The sequence below is a fragment of the Notolepis coatsorum genome (assembly GCF_963971535.1).
Source record: "Notolepis coatsorum genome assembly, chromosome: 9".
Lineage (NCBI taxonomy): Eukaryota > Metazoa > Chordata > Actinopteri > Aulopiformes > Paralepididae > Notolepis > Notolepis coatsorum.
Genome location: NC_140173.1, coordinates 65704038 through 65723638, shown reverse-complemented (window position 1 = coordinate 65723638; position 19601 = coordinate 65704038). Strand labels below are relative to the sequence as shown.

Below are 19601 nucleotides of genomic sequence, written 5' to 3'. Positions count from 1 at the left end.
ACACATTTTGCTGGGCGATTAATTGCCCCCGAAAATATCGCGATAAGCGATATTATTGCGACCGGTTAGAGCATTCTTTTTTGGAGAAATTTATTTCCCAAAAGTTCTAAATTTTCTTTAAAAAATTCACTAATATAATGATAATACCATAATAATGCAAGGACACCGTTTCAAAGTGCAATAAACTTTTATTTAACATTGGAAGAAAAAAATGCTCAGTTTGATTGTTTATTATAAAACAAACTGAAACTGGAAACAAGCCCTCTGTCTGGCTTTTTGTGTCATCCTTTTAACATGTACATGTATTATTAATGTACCTTGCGCCGTGGTACCATGTACAAAATGTTAATAAAGTGTGAGGAAAAAACTGGAAACGTAATAAATAAAAAGGCAGTGAAACAATAATCAAATAAACACCAAAATATATACTATCTCTATTGGAATGGAGACTTCAGCACAGGATAAATTAGGGATGGGCAAAAATAATCCAGATCGATTGATCACATGATGTACTCGTGGAGGAAAACGCTATACAAAATAAACGTATTTTCCGGTGTTTTAGACTTTTATTTTGAAGCCCACCGCTCCGTCTTTTCCGGTGTTTTAGACTTTTATTTTGAAGCCCACCGACCGGAGCGGAAGTATTGTTGTTATTATCCTAGCAGCCAACTTGTCTCGTCTGGTTCTGTGTTTTTGAGCTAATGATAAAACAAATGTTGAGATTGTTGGTGAACAACTAACTTTAGGTTAGTTTTAACGTTAGCTACTAACGTTAGATGCAGCTACTACAGGCAATCAACGATGAGGAGGAAGCGTCAAAGCCGTATATAATAGAATAGCCGTGGTGCGTAGGCACGAGAGCGCAACTCGATTACCTGTTATAATAAATTAATTCATGTTTAACACTTTGATCGCCGGTGTTAAATTCATAATTTACCATCCCTCGCCAGCCCTATTTAACATGGAGAAGTTCCCCTTCTTTGCAGGGCTATAACTTTTTAAATTTTATTGCTAAATTGACATTACTATGGCCCATTCAACGTCCTATATCTATTGTTCAGGGTGTAGCAACGTTATACTTTTTCATTCACATATTCATACTAAAATACGGTCTAAAGTATAAGTATGTTTTTATCGTTTTCTGCAGCTTTCTCCAGAACTTGATTTATAGCCCTAAATGCATTATATTGATGATCAAATACAGTTTGGTAGGAATCTGTGCGAGATAAAAAAAATTCAAATGGACGTACTTCTAGAAGTTACTACGTATGATCTGATGATGACCGGATGGGGGGGGGGTCGTTTATAATTCCGTGGGCAACGTTATATCATTCATCTAGTGTGGGTGATATGATCATTAGAGCAGTTAGTATTAGAGTTGTTCCGATACCGATACTAGTATCGGAAATGCCGCCGATACTGCCTAAAATGCTAGTATCGGTATCGGCGAGTACACGTAAATTCTAGCCTCCGATCCCATGATGTAATTTATCTCCTGCCGAGTCCTGCGGAGAGTGAGGATTATAAAATGAACATGTTTTAAAGTGTGATGCTGTGTCATTTTAACAGCAGATACACTTTCTTAAATTCCATTGTCCCCGACAGTGCGGTGTGACGGGGAGCTCGGACGGGAATCGGGATGTGTTTGGCTGGTGTTATGATAGCATTAGCTGGAAAGATAGCTAGTTGGAACAACATCCGCTTTTAACGTTACATCAAATCAGATGATCGCCTGTCCTTTCTCCAGGACCTAACACTGTCCGTGACCGTCTATCAACAATAATGCACCCACGGTGAATTGTATTTAAGTTAAGTAGCTACGGACTAGCATTAGCTGACTATTACTAACGTTATCTTAATGTCGATGCGGGAAGGCGAGCTAGGTCAGTTAGCTTAGCTTGATAACGTTACCGTGTCTAAAGTTGGTGCTATTCACATAATCCAGCAATAATGGCTGCAGACCTGCAAGCAAAGTACAGCAAGTGCCAAAGGATAAGAGTCTGAGGCGGAGTTTCAAAAGAGAATGTTGAATATTTATTTTGCATCAAAAACCACAACATGAACGTTCTATCTGCCACTAGTTTACAGACTGAATAGGGTATATCTGCAGAGCCACTGAGTAGCGAGTGCAACACCGTTTAATGTCCGTGTGGATCATTGGAGTAGGGTATATCTGCAGTGCTGCAGCCCATACTCATTGATTAATGATACTAATACAAATCTATACAATCACCTGTTGTTGAATAAATACCATACGTTCTAGTTATTACTAAAAAACAGTATAACAGTATCTGAAAAAAAAAAAGTATAATTTATATAATTAAAAAAAAAAAAAATTATGCACTGGTATCGGATAAATATCGGTATCGGCCGATACCCAAAGCTTAGGTATCGGAATCGGATCGGAAAGGGAAAAATGGTATCGGAACATCTCTAGTTAGTATCGAAGACATTAAAAAATAACGCTGAAACTCACCGTAGCTTCCTCTCGCCGTTGGGAGATGAGCGTGGAACAGATTTTTTTCTATTATGGGATGTCGAAATATCCGATCCATTTCCAGGTTGTATAATAGTATATACATCCAAATCATGTTGTTTATCGAGTTATTGGTAACGGATCACTATCCGTTGTGATCAGCTCGAGTCCTGTGACTATTAGCGAGTGATCGGACCGAATTGAAATGAGCACCAGCTTCCACTTCCTGTTTATGCCCTGGGCGATCCGCCGATCGGCCACCAGATGGCGCTCTTGAACTGTTGTAGAGTTGAGAGGGGCTCAACAGTACATCTCATGTCTCCGGGGGAGAAATATGTTTTCGATCACAGATTTTTGAAATATTGATATCAAAGACGCTGTCCAGCGTCTTCGGCAGAATGAGCATGGCGGGGGAAAGACGTGTTTCAACGGCGATTAAAGTGTTAACTTGTCCCTGTGTCCAGTCCTTTGACTAGCCCCACCCGTTCATTGTAAACAATGATGCATGTAATTGTATTAACACTTTAATCGCCGGAGACGCCGAAACTCGTCATTCCCCGCCATGCTCATTCTGCCGAAGACGCCGTAACACGTCTTTGATATCAATATTTCAAAAATCTGTGATCGAAATCATATTTCTCCCCCGGGGACCTGAGATATACTGCTGAGCTCCACTCAACTCTCTAACGGTTCAAGAGCGCCATCTGGTGGCCGATCGGCAGATCGCCCAACAGGAAGTGATCTGTGGATGAAGTGGTGCTCACTCATATTTCGTCCGGGCACTCGCTATTGTTAGAGGGACTCCATCTTGACACAGTGAACACCGATCGGTGCACATAACTCGATAAACAACATGATTTGGACGTATATACTATTATACAACCTGGAAATGGATCGGGTATTTATTAGGGATGGGTACCTTTCACATTTGAACCGATACCGGTACCGGTACCTGTGAATCGATACCGGTACCCAACGGTACCTTTTTTCGGTACTTTAGTCTCAAGAAATTTTATTTACCTACCTCAGCCGTAAAAAAAAAAATCCAAACTTCAAATAACTACAATTTCGACAGTTTTCGGCTTGTCATTGCTCCGACTGCTTTGTTGTTGAATCAAGTCAAATCCTAGGTAAGCATATATTGTGCGTGTGAACGTTGACACGAAAAGAAAAAAGTAAAAAAAAAAAAGTTAGAAAAAAAAATTTATAATTTTTTTTTTTTTATTATTTTTTTTTTTTTTTTGGTTTCTCACTTGATTCGATACTCGGTAGTACCGACGTGTTTCGGTTCGGTACCTCAAAAGTACCGAATTCGGTACCCATCCCTAGTATTTATACATCCCATAATAGGAATATCTCTGCTCCACGCTCATCGCCCAACGGCCCGAGGAAGCTACGGTAAGATTCAGCGTTTTTTTTTAACGTGTTCCATATAAACTGCTCTGATGATCATATCACCCACACTAGATGAATGATATAACGTTGCCCACGGAATTATAAACGACCCCCCGCCCATCCGGTCAACATCAGATGATAAGTAGTAACTCCTAGGGGGAGCTCCAGTAGCTCACCGCGTATCTCGGCGCTATTTCGGCGTCGTGGACAACCGTGCGCGTCACGGATCTGGGGTACACGAGTTCGACTCCCGGACTCGCCGTATTTTCTCAGAGTGTCTTCCCCTGATCTATATCCCATTCAACCTGTTTCTGTCGGTCATGCTTGACCAGAAAAAAGCGATAAACGCTAAAAAGAACCAGCTGTCTGGTCAAAGTTTAAAAAAAAAAGTAGTAACTCCTAGAAGCACATCCAGTTGACATTTTTTATCTCGCACAGATTCCTACCAAACTGTATTTGATCATCAATATAATGCATTTAGGGCTATAAATCAAGTTCTGGAGAAAGCTGCAGAAAACGATAAAAACATACTTATACTTTAGACCGTATTTTAGTATGAATATGTGAATGAAAAAGTATAACGTTGCTACACCCTGAACAATAGATATAGGACATTGAATGGGCCATAATAATGTCAATTTAGCAATACAATTTAAAAACGTATAGCCCTGCAAAGAAGGGGAACTTCTCCATAGACAAATAGAGAAGACGAGGGATGGTAAATTATGAATTTAACCATGGCGATCAAAGTGTTAACGTTATTCTGTGTTGTAGCTATGCTATACGTTGTATTTCGTTTGTTAGCTATTTAGCTAATGTTGTTAGCATTGAATGAGCATCAACGAACGCTAGATCTTTAATCTTTATTTAGCAGTCCAGTTTCTCCGGGCAGTAGCGAGTAACTACTTGGGTCTAAAAATAGCTAACGTTACACTACAAATAAGTAAATAACGCTACTTGGTTAAAAGGAGCAACATTATTGAGAAATGTAGTTAAGCTATATGTGGCGTTGCTATAGGCGAGCTCCCGTGCTGTGCTCTAGTAAGGCCAGCGGCCCCCCACACGGAGAGTGACTGACGAGGGGTACTGGTTCCGCCTCATTAAAACAAACGCGCAAATAGCAATTAATCGCGCCCGTCAAAATCATTGCATTCATTTTAATTATCGCGCCGATTAATCGATTTATTGCTTATCGCGGCAGGCCTAGTGAGCAGTCAACTCTGCTCTGTGTGTGTGAGCAGTAGGGCTGACCTTCGAAGCTTTTTTTGGCAATCGAAGCTTCGGGGCCGAGCTTCGATTTTAATTCGAAGCTTCGAATTTTTTATTTTATTTTATTTTTTTATCTTATGTTGTGGGGCTTGTACAGCACTTCGGTAAACTTTGTTGTTTTTAAATGTGCTCTATAAATAAAGTGGTTTGGATTAATGAATTAAGTAGCCCCTTTCGTGACTGTGACGAAGCCAACAAGGTTTCACTCGGCTGTGTGATTTAATTCAAGGTGGATCGCTGTTGTCGTTTGAACAACTTCAGATTTCATGGCAACTACCAATCCCCCAAATCAAGAATGTTTAAGATGCATGAATGAAGTAAGATTTTGATTATTTGAAATATGGCCTGTGTAGACTAAACTATGCACAGAATTATGTCGGTCTACAAGGTCCGGATTCTACATGGTCCGGCAATGTAGACCTTGTAGACTCCACTACAGACCAATTATCAGTGAATGTTCATGCATTTTTAAGAAGGGCTACTTCCACAAAAAAACAAAGAACTCACCAAAACATCTCAGTAGCACCTTATCTAAGGTCGCTTTCACACAGGGGCTGTTTGGTCCGGACTTTCGGACCAGAATTCGATAGTCCGGTTTTTCGGGTCTGTGTGAATGCGCGTCGAACTCGGTCCGCGGACCAAGCAGGCGAACTCTAGTCCGCCTGAAAACGTAGGTCTCGGTTCGGCTTCATCGAACCAAACGCGAACCAAATATAGGAAGTGATTATTATTACCACTGCTCGCAGCACTCACTGCAAAACAAGCACACTGCATCTAATCTCTCTATCTATCTATCTATCTATCTATCTATCTATCTATCTATCTATCTATCTATCTATCTATCTATCTATCTATCTATCTATCTATCTATCTATCTATATATGTCTGTGCATCTTGGGAAGAAGGAAGAAAAAACGCGGCTTATTATTATTACCGAGGCGCGCGGCTTATTATATTATTAAAACAGCTACTTGTGGGCACTCATAAAAACACTGGTCTACAAGTTGTTTAGCGAGAGGATGGTGGTAATGTGCTTCAATAGAACAATGGATCAATGCCATGTCAAAACTCGGCTCCGCAGATCTGGAGGGCTCCGCAGTACACACACAGACACACACACGCGCGCGCGCGCACACACGGGATCGCAGCCACACACACATTTCCACTGTCCAATAGACAACAGGGCTGTACGCTAAGCTTTTTCACTAGGGGCACACTTGCCCCTAAATGAGAAATTCACGATATTCACGATATTCACGATATTCACGAAATTCACGCCATATCACGATACACGATATATATCGCAATATTTTGACATTTCCTCTAAAGCACTTAAAAATGCTTGATTTAACCCTTTGATGCATACAGTCACGCCAATATGATGATTATAATAAGTCCCTGCAACATATGTTTGCATTATTAAACCATGAAGATGCTTTAAAAAATAATTTAATGAAAATGTACTAAGAGTAGTCTACTGACACACTAATAAAAAATGTATTTACATCTAAGACCATTTATATAAAAACTTTTGGGTGCCTTTTTTTTGCACAGTACTGTGTTTTCTATCCACTTTAGCCAAACACACACACACATATATATATATATATATATATATATATATATATATATACACACACACACACACTACTGTGAGAAAATAATAATCACACACACAAAGGGATAATGGCTTATAGCAGACTTAATGATTTTAGAATATTTCAGATAATGAAATTAAATGTTTATATCAACTATCCAGTTAGTATTTATACTGTCTGTAACGTTTGGCTACTTTAAATCATTGAATGTAGAGAGCTGTACTGTATTGTACCCATTCTGCAATCTGTTAATAAAGTTTTCAATCAATCAGAGCGAGAGAGAGAGAGAGAGAGAGAGAGAGAGGGGGCGAGAACGAATGAGAGAGCCAGCCAGCCCCCCCCCCCCCCCCCCCCGGTTTTGTTCTAGGTTCGCGTTTGATCGTCTAAGCTGCCGTAGGTGATGACGTCACACTCGAATGTAAACGGGAAGCGTTTAACAGACGGAGATGGAAAGTGGGTGATATACAGTAACAGAAACGAATAACCAATAAATATGAAGTTATGTTTAAACTTCTGTTGTCAAGCGTTGTCAATATAACCCACCCCCTTTCCTCCCGAATGGAACTAGTGTTGTGGAGTCCGCTTTGACTGGTGTCCAGGGTTAGCAGCAGCTAACGCTAGTTAGCTTAGCATAATCCTAATGGTACCGTGGATAGCAGCTAACGTTAGCCCATTGCTCGTGTCAATCAAATTGCATGTTATTAAAGGTCCGCGCTGGTCTGTCTAATGAAATTACAACCGCAACATTATGCCCTGGTTGTAGGCTAATGTTTTATCCAATTTGTATGGATTAATTTAGGACTTAGGAGTGAAATGCGAATGAAGGGTTGCAATCACTACTCGCAAGCTTGCCCCCAGATGATATTTTCCACTCGCACCGGCCAGATTAGGGGGCAATTTGCGATGAGATGCTCGCAGTGTACAGCCCTGGACAAGCGCCCTTTTCGACCGCGTGACATTGTTCAGAAGGTCTCGGTCCGCCTCACAGATATCCGTGTGAAAGCAGGCGAACCAAATGAAGAATGCAACAATGTTGCAACTTCACCCCCAGAACCGCACCGAGTCCACCGAAACTATATGTGAAAGCGACCTAAATGTTCTATTTCATATATGGAGATTCATATTTATTTATGTATTGCATGCATTTCTACATTTTATTTCCTATTTTGTTTATTCATCCCAGTATCTTTCTTTCTTATGTGTGGAATTCTACAAGGCATGTAGGTGTATATGTGTTTGAGGATGATATCCTTCAAACAGGCAATTGATGATATAATTTGGGCAGTGCTGAGTAGGGATGCCCCCCGGACCCCGGTTTTAAACGGGAACCGGTACTATATTAGAAAATACCGGAGTATTTATAAGCTCCGACGTCCTCGGTACTGCTATCGATACTCTAGAGAAATTATTATTATTATTATTATTATTATTATTATTATTATTTAAAAGTTGCAAACGATCTATCCTCTCTCTGTCTCTGCACGAGAAGCGAGCCACAGCGAGTCATTATTACACACACTCCTCGCGAGTCGCTCGCTAGTAGTGCTACATACGGGTACTCCTTAATGAAAGTTCTCCGTGCTGAAGCGCACTGCACACAGACAGCTCTGAAGTCTGCATGCACCGTGACTCGTGATGGCGGATAAAGCGAAGCGTTCTAAAGAAAGTATGGATATACAACGCACGTTGCCACAAGTGCAACAAAACATTTGCCAGTAAGGGTGGCAATACGAGCAATTTATCAAAACATCTGTTGGCAAAACATGATATTAGTGTGCAGAAATGCGCGTATTCGACTGCCTTGCGCGCAGTGTTCCATCTGCATCCACGTCCACTGCCGCCGGTAAGCCAAGATACGGAGTTTCCTAGGCTAATAACGAATTATTACAAATAGGCTAATAAACAAAATAATTGTTTAGCTACAAATACTACAATCTAAACTTTTTATAGATCGTCAAGCTGAGGCGTCAGCCACCAATGTGTCCCAGGCCAGTGAGCCCAGGGCCACCACACATCTTCCCTCTACCTCCCTCCACCACCCAAAGTCCTTTCACCCTAGCAGCTAGAGGAAGGATGACAGAGGATAGGGTGAACGAGTGTCACAGTTCTGTTAGCCTTTTGCATTTGTTGTTTATTATAAAAAGTCTATAATTCAGAGTCAGACACATTTAAAACATTGTTGCTGCTGTTGCTGAAGAAATTATATTCATTTATTATATTTATTTATAAAGTTATATAAAAGAACATTGCTGCTGCTGTTGCTGAAGAAATTATATTTATTTATAATACTTATTTATAAAGTTGTATTTATAAATAATAAAGCAATGTTGATTCTGTTCTTAATTAATTGTCTTTTTTTCTTGCAAAAAAAGAACCAAAAAGAACCGATAAGAGTATCGATAAAGTACCGAACCGTTAAGCAGTATCGATAAGAGTAGTAGTATCGATAAAATCCTAACGATACCCATCCCTAGTGCTGAGCTGGGTTACTTTCCTCCAGTGTATTTGTCCCCCGGCCCCACCCAATGGCCCGCGCGCGCGCGCACACACACACACACACCAGCGTTTCCGTTAGAACATATTCGTGCCGGTCTGAGTGTCCTGCAAGATTTCTATCACCGGACATATTCGAGATATTCCGGTCAGAGTTTTAAACAGCAGTCTATTATAATCACATTTTTATGAGCTAACGAATTCCGTTATAATTGGACATGTGTATTAATTACATCAAGCGAAGAATGAGAAATTGATTTGCAGAATCAAATTACTATCTCTCGCCTCTCAAGTTAGTGCGATACGCTACCAGCATCAAGCTCCCGCTGCAGCAGCTCTGTCACACGCACCCCCAAATGAATCTCGAGTCGACATCGCTTCACCTCGTTGTATCAGACACGTCACACATATCATAATGTTCAACTTCACGTATACAGTCATTAATATATTCCAAATAAAATAAGTCCCTCGATACTCCGTGCTGCTGCTGACTTGAAATAAAATAGACCGATACGCAGTCGGTCCGACACTAAACAGCAGTCTGTTATAATCACATTTTTATGAGCTAACGAATTCCGTTATATTGGACATTTGTATTAATTATATCAAGCGAAGAACTGAGAAAGCAGAGAAACGGCAACATTATCGTGGGTTTGCGTGACGACTCTCTCCACCTCGCAACGACTTATTTGCAAAGAGTATGGCGCTGCAGAGAAGCTGTTCAGCTGTTATTGGCTCTTTTCTGGGAACCGCACAACAGCGCCCCCCACCCAACATTGGCTGAAAATGGCTGAATTGGAGTACTGCTGGAATATTGCATTGTACTGCTGGTACTGCGGCTCTACAGCTTCAGAAAAGTCCGCACAACCAGCACTAAGCTCTCGCCGACAACGTCGTTGTCATTATTAGAAGCAACGAGGAAACAAATGTAATGATCGTTTCGTTCATCGCATAGGCTATTTAATTTTAGCCTATTTTAATACAATTCAAATAATCAAATTGTGCTTAGACTCAGGGAATTATTTTCACCGGACATTAAGACCGGAGAGATAAAATATGTCGGACTTAAACAGATTTTGCCGGTAAAATACCGGTAATTACCGGCTAACGGAAACGCTGACACACACACACACACACACACACACACACACACACACACACATCGAAGTAAAAGATTTTTTTTTAATATAAACTTCGATTATTTTTTAATGTTCGAAGCTTGTGCCATCGAACGAAGCTTCGAAGTATTTAAAACAGCCCTAGTGAGCAGTAAACTCTGCTGGGTGTGTGAGCAGTCAACTCTGCTGTGTGTGTGAGCAGTCAACTCTGCTGTGTGTGTGTGTGAGCAGTCAACTCTGCTGTGTATGTGAGCAGTCAACTCTGCTGGGTGTGTGAGCAGTCAACTCTGCTGTGTGTGTGTGAGCAGTCAACTCTGCTGTGTGTGTGAGCAGTCAACTCTGCTGTGTGTGTGTGTGTGAGCAGTCAACTCTGCTGTGTGTGTGTGTGTGAGCAGTCAACTCTGCTGGGTGTGTGAGCAGTCAACTCTGCTGTGTGTGTGTGAGCAGTCAACTCTGCTGTGTGTGTGTGAGCAGTCAACTCTGCTGTGTGTGTGTGAGCAGTCAACTCTGCTGTGTGTGTGTGAGTGAGTTAGGCCTGGGCGATATGGCCTCTAAACCAACTGTTAGTCTGCAACACTACTATCGCCGACATCTAAGAAGGGAGATCCCCCCTTGAATGGCCCTTCTAAGGTTTCTCTCCTCCACACTGCCTGTGGAGCATTTTTTCCCTATTGTTAGGTTTTAGTGAGTTTTTCCTTATCTTCGCGTGGGGTATGTCGGAGTGCTTGCATTCTATTATTTATTTGCATTTATTTTAAATTTGTTGGACCTATGGTGTTCTTGACTTATTGTTATGTTTCTTCTTGACTTGTTTAAAGAAGACGTGTCCGGCCCATGGAGACATTAACGTGTGTTGTCGGGCCTTATAAATAAATTTGATTTGATTAAATGATATCACGATATTTTTTGGCTATGTCACGATACACGATGTACATCACGTTATTTTGACATTTCCTCTAAAGCACTTAAAAATGCTTGATTTAACCCATGGCACGAAATTGGAGCCCGCCAAGCGCCATTGGCGGGCAGATTTTACATTTGGCGAGTGAGACTGAGAGGTCTGTCCGCCATGTGGCGGGCAATCAAATAGTCATGTGAAAACCGATCGAAAATCATGATTCAATTCTTAGCGGAGTTCTCACTCGCTGTCTCAGCACAGACATGCAGCGCACTGCTCCTCCTACTCCTCCTGCCCTCATGATGTAAACCGAGGCTATTGCCTTGGACAGTCACCGTGACGTTAGTCTAGTCAGTGGGACCTCCGTGAGCTAACGTTAGCTACCGTTACAAAATGACCCAGTCAACTATTCACTTTTAGTTTAATACATGAGGCATTGTGTAACGTTATCCAGCCGGCTAGCTACTGATAGCTCTTGATATCAACAAATGCTCCAGCAATAGTCTAGACTCTAGTGCATAATACCTCTGTTGGCTAGGTAGCTCACGTTAGCTCACGTTAGCTCACTAGTCACTACGAAATGTCCCAGTAAACTAAATCGTTCACTAATAATAATAATAATAATTAATAGATTCAATTTGTACCGCACTTTATATTCGCGAGAATCTCAGAGTGCACTGAGGCGTTGTCTTAACGTTATCTAGCAGTAGCTACAGATAGCTCCTGATATCAATGTCTTATAACATGCGTATTCGAGCCCCTGGCTTCCATCGCATGAGGGCATGTTGAATAGGGTCCAGCTGCAGCGCCGGAGAATCCTTGCATGCTGAATGTAGAGTATAGGGGCCAGCTGCAGCACCGGAGAATCCTTGCTGGAGCTGGAGGCTACTCGAGTATACACACAGACAGTGGAGCTGTTTGCAAATAGCGAGCATTTTGACTTGTTGCGTGGTGGTGATGTCTCGCAGATAATACAACTACGAGTATGATTATATAATATATATATTTTATTAAAAAAAAAAAGGCTGGTAAGAAATATGCTTGGCGGGTAGATGAGAATCTACCCGCCACTGGCCGGTGAGTCAAAAAGTAAATTTCGTGCCCTGGTCACACCAACATGATGATTAAAATAGTCCCTGCAACTAGAGTTGTTCCGATACCGATACCAGTATCGGAAATCCCGCCGATACTGCCTAAAATGCTGGTATCGGTATCGGCGAATACCCTCTAATGTTGCGCTCCGATACCATATGACGTAATTTATCAACAACACTGCGGACGTTGGGCTCTGTTAGAGCCATATGAAATCCGCGTTCACGGAATCGCGGACGGAATCGTGGAATTAACCAATAAAAATGGAATGAACTGCAAAACGTGGAATATTGCAGAATTTGGCCTAATCTGGACTGAAATTTCGTTTTTGGGTGGAACGTTTGGTGCACACGCGACCGGGGAGGCGGGGACGCTACAGCGTGTTACACACAACACAGCCGCGGTGCTCAAGCGTCTGGCTGCTTCAGTGTTAACATCGTCAAGAAGCTAAACAATTCCACAATACGCCCTCAATTCAGAGCAGAACAGTATCCTAATGACTTTTATGCCTCCGGTGATAAGGTGTTTTGCTAATTCTGTCAACGTTCCGTGGACTGGACCCGCAAAAACACTTGCGACACTATTGTGATTAAATAGCTATAACGGACATGACATTGATAGCGTCTAGCTAAATCTAGTGCACCCATCCATTTGTTTAATGCAAACGATTGTCATTATACACTGCCCTTTATAAACTAAATACACTTAAATAGCTATAACGTTATAGGACTATAGATGGAAATGATAGCTTCTAGAAGTTCTAGCTAAATCTGGTGCACCCATCCATTTGTTTAATGCAAACGATTGTCATTATACACTGCCCTTTATAATCTAAATAAACTTAAATAGCTATGAAACGTTACAGTACATAGGACTATAGATGGAAATGATAGCTTCTTGCTAAATCTAGTGCACTCATCCATTTGTTTAATGCAAACGATTGTCATTATACACTGCCCTTTATAATCTAAATAAACTTAAATAGCTATGAAACGTTACAGTACATAGGACTATAGATGGAAATGATAGCTTCTTGCTAAATCTAGTGCACCCATCCATTTGTTTAATGCAAACGATTGTCATTATACACTGTCCTTTATAAACGAAATAAACTAAACTAAAGGTGCCTAAATTATGCATTACTATATTTCATCACAATATAATAGATATAGCTAGGTTACTGACATTGTCATTGTGATAATGTCAGTAGTAGCTAGCTGTATATATTGTTTACACTTGAAATATGTATTTTTATTTTGTCACAATATTAATTGAAAAATATTGTGTAAAATTTAACTATTTCTGAGTTGCAGCACTTAAAAACATTAAATGGACTGTTATATCTTATTCAATTGTGGACATTTATTCATTCCCACTTATTAGACACTATTTCTGATGGTAAAATGAGCATAAAAAGCTAAATACAGAATTCTGAAATATTAAAACGGAAAAAATGGAATTTGGGGAAAAATAAAATGGAATTTGGAAAATAATAAAACGGATTTCATATGGCTCTAGGCTCTGTGGCTCTGCAGATATACCCTACTCGCAGAGTGAGCATTATAAAACAAACGTGTGCTTAATCGACCGTGAATTAAAGTGTCAATTGCCATTTGTCATTTTAACAGCAGAGCAGATACTTTCTTAAAATGCCATCGTCCCGACAGAGCGCGGTTGACGGGGAGCTCTGATGAGTTCGCTTGGTGGCTGGTGTTTATTAGCATTGAACAGCTAACCGAAAGCTAGCTTTAACGTTACCTTGGCTAAAGTTGGGGCTATTCATAATCCAGCAATAATGGCTGCAGACCTGCAAGCAAAGTACAGCAAGTTGGCAAAGGAGTATTCCAAGTTAAATCACAATGTCACCAGTAACGTTACAGTCTTTCCATATACCGGTAGCTCATGCTAGCTAACGTTAACGTCGTCATTGCACAATTGCACGTCACGTACACAATTAATAACATGTTGCGGACAGTCATATCGGTGACAATGTTTAACTTTTAGTGCCAAATGATAAGAGTCTGAGGCGGAGTCTCAAAAGAGAATGTTGAATATTTATTGTGCAAACAACAGAGCCTCTGGTACTAAACGGAGCCTTCTTGTGGAAGCAAGTGCAGCAATGAATAATGTCCGTGTGGAACTAATGTGCCAACAACCTTTCCGTGGGTGAACTCATTGAGATAGTTTTCAATACTAATACTAATCTATACAATCACCTGTTGTTGAATAAATACCATTACTTTATAGTTATTACTAAAAAACAGTATATATAAAACAGTAGCTGTATTAAAAAAAAAAAGTTTTATAATTTATATAATTTTATTTTTATTTTTTTAATGTATGCACTGGTATCGGTATCGGCCGATACCCAACGCTTAGGTATCGGATCGGAAAGGAAAAAATGGTATCGGAACATCTCTACCTGCAACATATGTGTGCATTAAACCATGAAGATGCTTTCAAAAATAATTTAATTAAACATTTCTAAAAATCTAAAAGTATTCTACTGACGCACTAATACAGAAAAAATTTATTAACATCTAAGACTATTTATATAAAAACTCTTGGGTGCCTAAGACTTTTGCACAGTACTGTTTTCTATCCACATTAGCCAAAAATACACACACACTACTGTGAGAAAATAATAATCCTGTAACAAATGGTCTGCCTATACTTTTAAAATATATAGTAATATAAAATCACGGGAGACTTGATCGCTTAGACTTATGATTTTTATTATCAGCAATGTTATAATATCCTACTGGTAAACAAAACACTGTAAAGGTGTCTGTGCATCATCATATATATTTACTTTTGAATTGCATGAAACATTATGAAGTATTCTCTTATGCCGCTTTTCCAGGTTCTGCACGGTACCTACTCGACTCGGTAGTACCCCCCATAGATGGATATAAAGACGGTACCACACGGACAATAGAGGATTTAGACGCTATCAAGCTATGAATCCATTTACATTTAGTCATTTAGCTGACGCTTTTATCCAAAGCGACTTACAAGTTCTGTACGACAAGTCATCAGGAAGGGTACAACTCTGCTGAGTAACAATGATTGCATGGTGTTCAATTGCCAGGCGTGTGTCCAATAATGTGATGAGGGAATGCAAATCTGTCCCGCAGGAAACAACGTCAAAATATCTGACCGTGATGAGCCACTCTCGCAGTTCTCGTGGCTAAATTGCATTTGAGTGTTATTTGACTACCTGCCAAAGTTGTGTATAGGCAAACTGTTTTATCAGCATTTTAACAGTTTCCCAGTGTGGATGTAAAGTGTCTCCTCTCCTCTCCTCTCCACAGCTACCATGGTGGGCGAACGCCGCAATGGGAACCTGCTTGTCCAGCTGGGCCCCCAGCTCCAGGCCTACCCAGAGGAGCTGATCCGGCAGCGCCGCACCCACGACGGCCAGACGGAGTACCTGATCCGCTGGAGCCTGCTCACGCTGGACGACGGCACCGGGTCCGGGGGGGGGGCCAACGACACGGGCGTCGGGGGGGGCGGCGGCTCGGGGAGCGGCAGCGGCTCCGGGGGCTCGACGTCGGGCGAGAGCAAGACCGAGAACATCCTGATGTGGATGTCCACGGAGGACGTGTACGCCAACTGCCCCACGCTGCTCGGCAAGCGCAAGGCAGACACCCAGCGGCCCCTGCAGCCGCAGGAGGAGGACGACGGGGGTCAGAGGTCGAGCGCAGAGTTCCCCCCGGACGTCACCTTCGACGAGGTGGAGCTGTCGGACATGAAGGACGACGTGAAGAACCTGGTGCGGCGTGCGCGCAAGCAGATGGCCAAGAAGAGCGACCTGGCCATCAGCATCACGCACACCATCCACGTGCTGAGCGCCTACGCCAGCATCGGCTCCCTGGTGGGTGTCTTCAAGGAGACCGGCGCTCTGGACCTGCTGATGGAGCTGCTGTGCAACAAGGAGAGACAGACCCGCCGCAGCGCAGGGAAGATGCTCCGGGCACTGGCCTCCCACGACGCAGGTACCGACATCTAACGGTCGCCTTTTACTGTTGTTTTGTGGACTTTCTTCTGGCTAGAAGTCAGATTTCCGAGGAAACATAATTACACAGTCCCACATATTTACATTTTGACATTTAGCTGAGCGCTTTTATCCAAAGCGACTTACAAGTTCTGTACGACAGGTCAGCAGGAACTGTACAACAACTCTTTCAGCTGAGTAACAATGTTCATCAAACAGTGTTGAAACTTGGGTGCTGCAGTGTTGAGTCCATAATAATAATAATAATAATAATAATAATAATAATACATTCAATTTGTAGTGCCAGTGTTTCCCATTAACACTTTGACTGCCGGGACACGTCTTTTCACGTCTTTGCTGGCCATGCTAAAGTTGCCGGGGGACGCTGTACAGCGTCCTTATATCAATATTTCAAAAATCTGCGATCGGATTCATATTCCCCCTCCGCTGGCCTGAGATCCACCAGCAGGACCCACTGAGCTCTCTGGCGGTTCAGGAGCGCCATCTGGTGGCCGATCGGCGCAATCGCCACACAGGATATTGAATAGAGGTTGTCATGACGACCGTAGTACTTCCGGGCGCTCGCTATGGTTCATGGGACTCTGGCTCGTCACGCTACACGGTGATCGATTGGCAATAACTCGATAAACAACATGATTTGGACGTATATACCATTATACAAGCTGGAGATGGACCGGGTAAAAATATATCCCATAATGATAAAATTTCTACTCGACGATGATCGCCCAACGGCGCGCGGAGACTGGGGTGAGTTTTAGCGTGTAACGTTACCGTCTTAGATACTAACTGCTATTATCAACATTTGACCCACATTAGATGATTGGTATAACGCTGCCCACGGAATTATAAACGCCCCCTCGCCCATCCGGTCAACATCAGATGACGTGTAGTAACTTCTAGAAGTACGTCTAGTTGGAATTTTTTATATCGCGCTGATTGCCATCAAACTGTATTTCATCATCAATATAATGCATTTGGGGCTATATATCACGTTCTGGAGAAAGCTGCAGAAAGAGATGAAAACATACTTATACATTAGACCATACTTTACTATGAATATGTGAATGAAAAAGTTTAACGTTGCTACACAATGAACAATACATATAGGACTTTGAATGGGCCCTAATAATGGCAATGTAGCAATAGAATTTAAAAAGTTATAGCCCTGCAAAGAAGGGGACTTTCTCCATAGACAAATAGCGCTGGCAATCTATGGTATATCATTAATTTAACCCAAGGCAACCAAAGTGTTAATTACCTTTTTCTTTTTTTACTGTTTTTTTTTATATAAAGTTTGCCAATAGGGATGTATCAGTAGTATTGGTAGTAGTCGTAATAGTAATCCAGTATATATTTTTATTTTCATTTTCTAAAAAAAAGAAACCAGTTCAACAGGTAACCACTTTTGCTTAATTTCTTTGATGGCTCAAATGTATGCTCTAGTCCAGTGGTTCCCAAACCTCTCCTCAAGGCACCCCAGCCGTTCCATGTATTTGTTAAATTCCACCACCAGCACACCTGATTCAACTAATAAAGGGCTAGTTAAGTTGAATCAGGTGTGCTGGTGGTGTAATTTAACAAATACATTGAACGGCTGGGGTGCTTCGAGGAGAGGATTGGGAAGCTCTAGTCTATTTTGTGTTTTGAGCACAAAGTTCATCATAGATCTAGCCTCTTTATTTTGCTCTCAAAGTGCACCAGATTGATGCATTTAACTTTAAAATGTAAAAATAAATAAAAAAAATGTCCAGGGGGGCATGACCCCGGACCCCCCTAGAGGGGCTGAGGTTCACCCACCACAGTCTCACAAAATCCTGTGGGAAACACAGGTAGTGCACTCTACATTTGGAAACCTATGTAGAGGGTAAAAACATAGGCTTTAAAAACATAGGCAATTAAAAAGACAAGGCATAAAAACATAGAAAAAATGGATAAAACACACAAGGCATGTATAAAAAGGTTAAAGAAAAGGCTTTTGTGAAGAGGTACGTTTTTAGTCCTCTTTTAAAGGAAGCAGTAGGGATGGGTATCGTTAGGATTTTATCGATACTACTACTCTTATCGATACTGCTTAATGGTTCTGTACTTTATCGATACTCTTTATCGGTTATTTTTGATTATTTTGCAAGAATTCTTTTTTTATTAACACTTTGATCGCCGGGGTTAAATTCATAATTTACCATCCCTCGCCAGCCCTATTTAACATGGAGAAGTTCCCCTTCTTTGCAGGGCTATAACTTTTTAAATTGTATTGCTAAATTTACATTACCATGGCCCATTCAAAGTCCTATATCTATTGTTCAGGGTGTAGCAACGTTATACTTTTTCATTCACATATTCATACTAAAATACGGTCTAAAGTATAAGTATGTTTTTATCGTTTTCTGCAGCTTTCTCCAGAACGTGATTTATAGCCCTAAATGCATTATATTGATGATTGTATACAGTTTGATAGCAATCGGCGCGAGATAAAACATTTCAACTGCACGTACTTCTAGAAGTTACTACGTATGATCTGATGTTGACCGGATGGGCGGGGGGTCGTTTATAATTCCGTGGGCAACGTTATATCATTCATCTATTGTGGGTGATATGATCATTAGAGCAGTTAGTATAGAAGACATTAAAAAATAACGCTGAAACTCGTAGCTTCCTCTCGCCGTTGGGAGATGAGCGTGGAACAGAATTTTTTCTATTATGGGATGTAGAAATACCCGATCCATTTCCAGGTTGTATAATAGTATATACGTCCAAATCATGTTGTTTATCGAGTTATTGGCAACGGATCGCTATCCATTGTGTCGAGATCGAGTCCCGGGACCTATAGAGAGTGATCGGACCAAATTGAAATGAGCACCAGCTTCCACTTCCTGTTTCTTCCCTGGGCGATCAGGCCGATCAGCCACCAGATGGCGCTCTTGAACCGTTAGAGTTGATAGGGGCTCACCAGTACATCTCATGTCTCCGGGGGAGAAATATGATTTCGATCACAGATTTTTGAAATATTTATATCAAAGACGCTGTCCAGCGTCAACGGCAGAATGAGCATGGTGGGGAATGACGTGTTTCAGCGTCAACAGCGATTAAAGGGTTAAGAACAGAATCGACATTGCTTTATTATTCTTTTATATAACTATATAAATATAAATAAATATTATTTCTTCAACAGCAGCAGCAATGTTTTAAATGTGTCTGAATTATAGACTTTTTATAATTAACAACAAGTTCAAACAAACAGTTGCAT

General features: G+C 41.2%; 1 protein-coding gene across 4 annotated transcripts in view; it reads left to right on the top strand.

The window, feature by feature from the left end:
• cul9 (cullin 9) overlaps positions 1-19601 on the top strand; it is a 288372-nt gene that overhangs the window by 34629 nt on the left and 234142 nt on the right. For all 4 annotated transcript variants that reach the window (XM_084320985.1, XM_084320984.1, XM_084320983.1 and 1 more), the window contains exon 2: positions 15654-16337. In XM_084320985.1, coding sequence (XP_084177111.1) covers positions 15659-16337 — 679 coding nt within the window. In that variant the 5' untranslated portion in view covers positions 15654-15658. The remainder of the gene's footprint in view (positions 1-15653; positions 16338-19601) is intronic.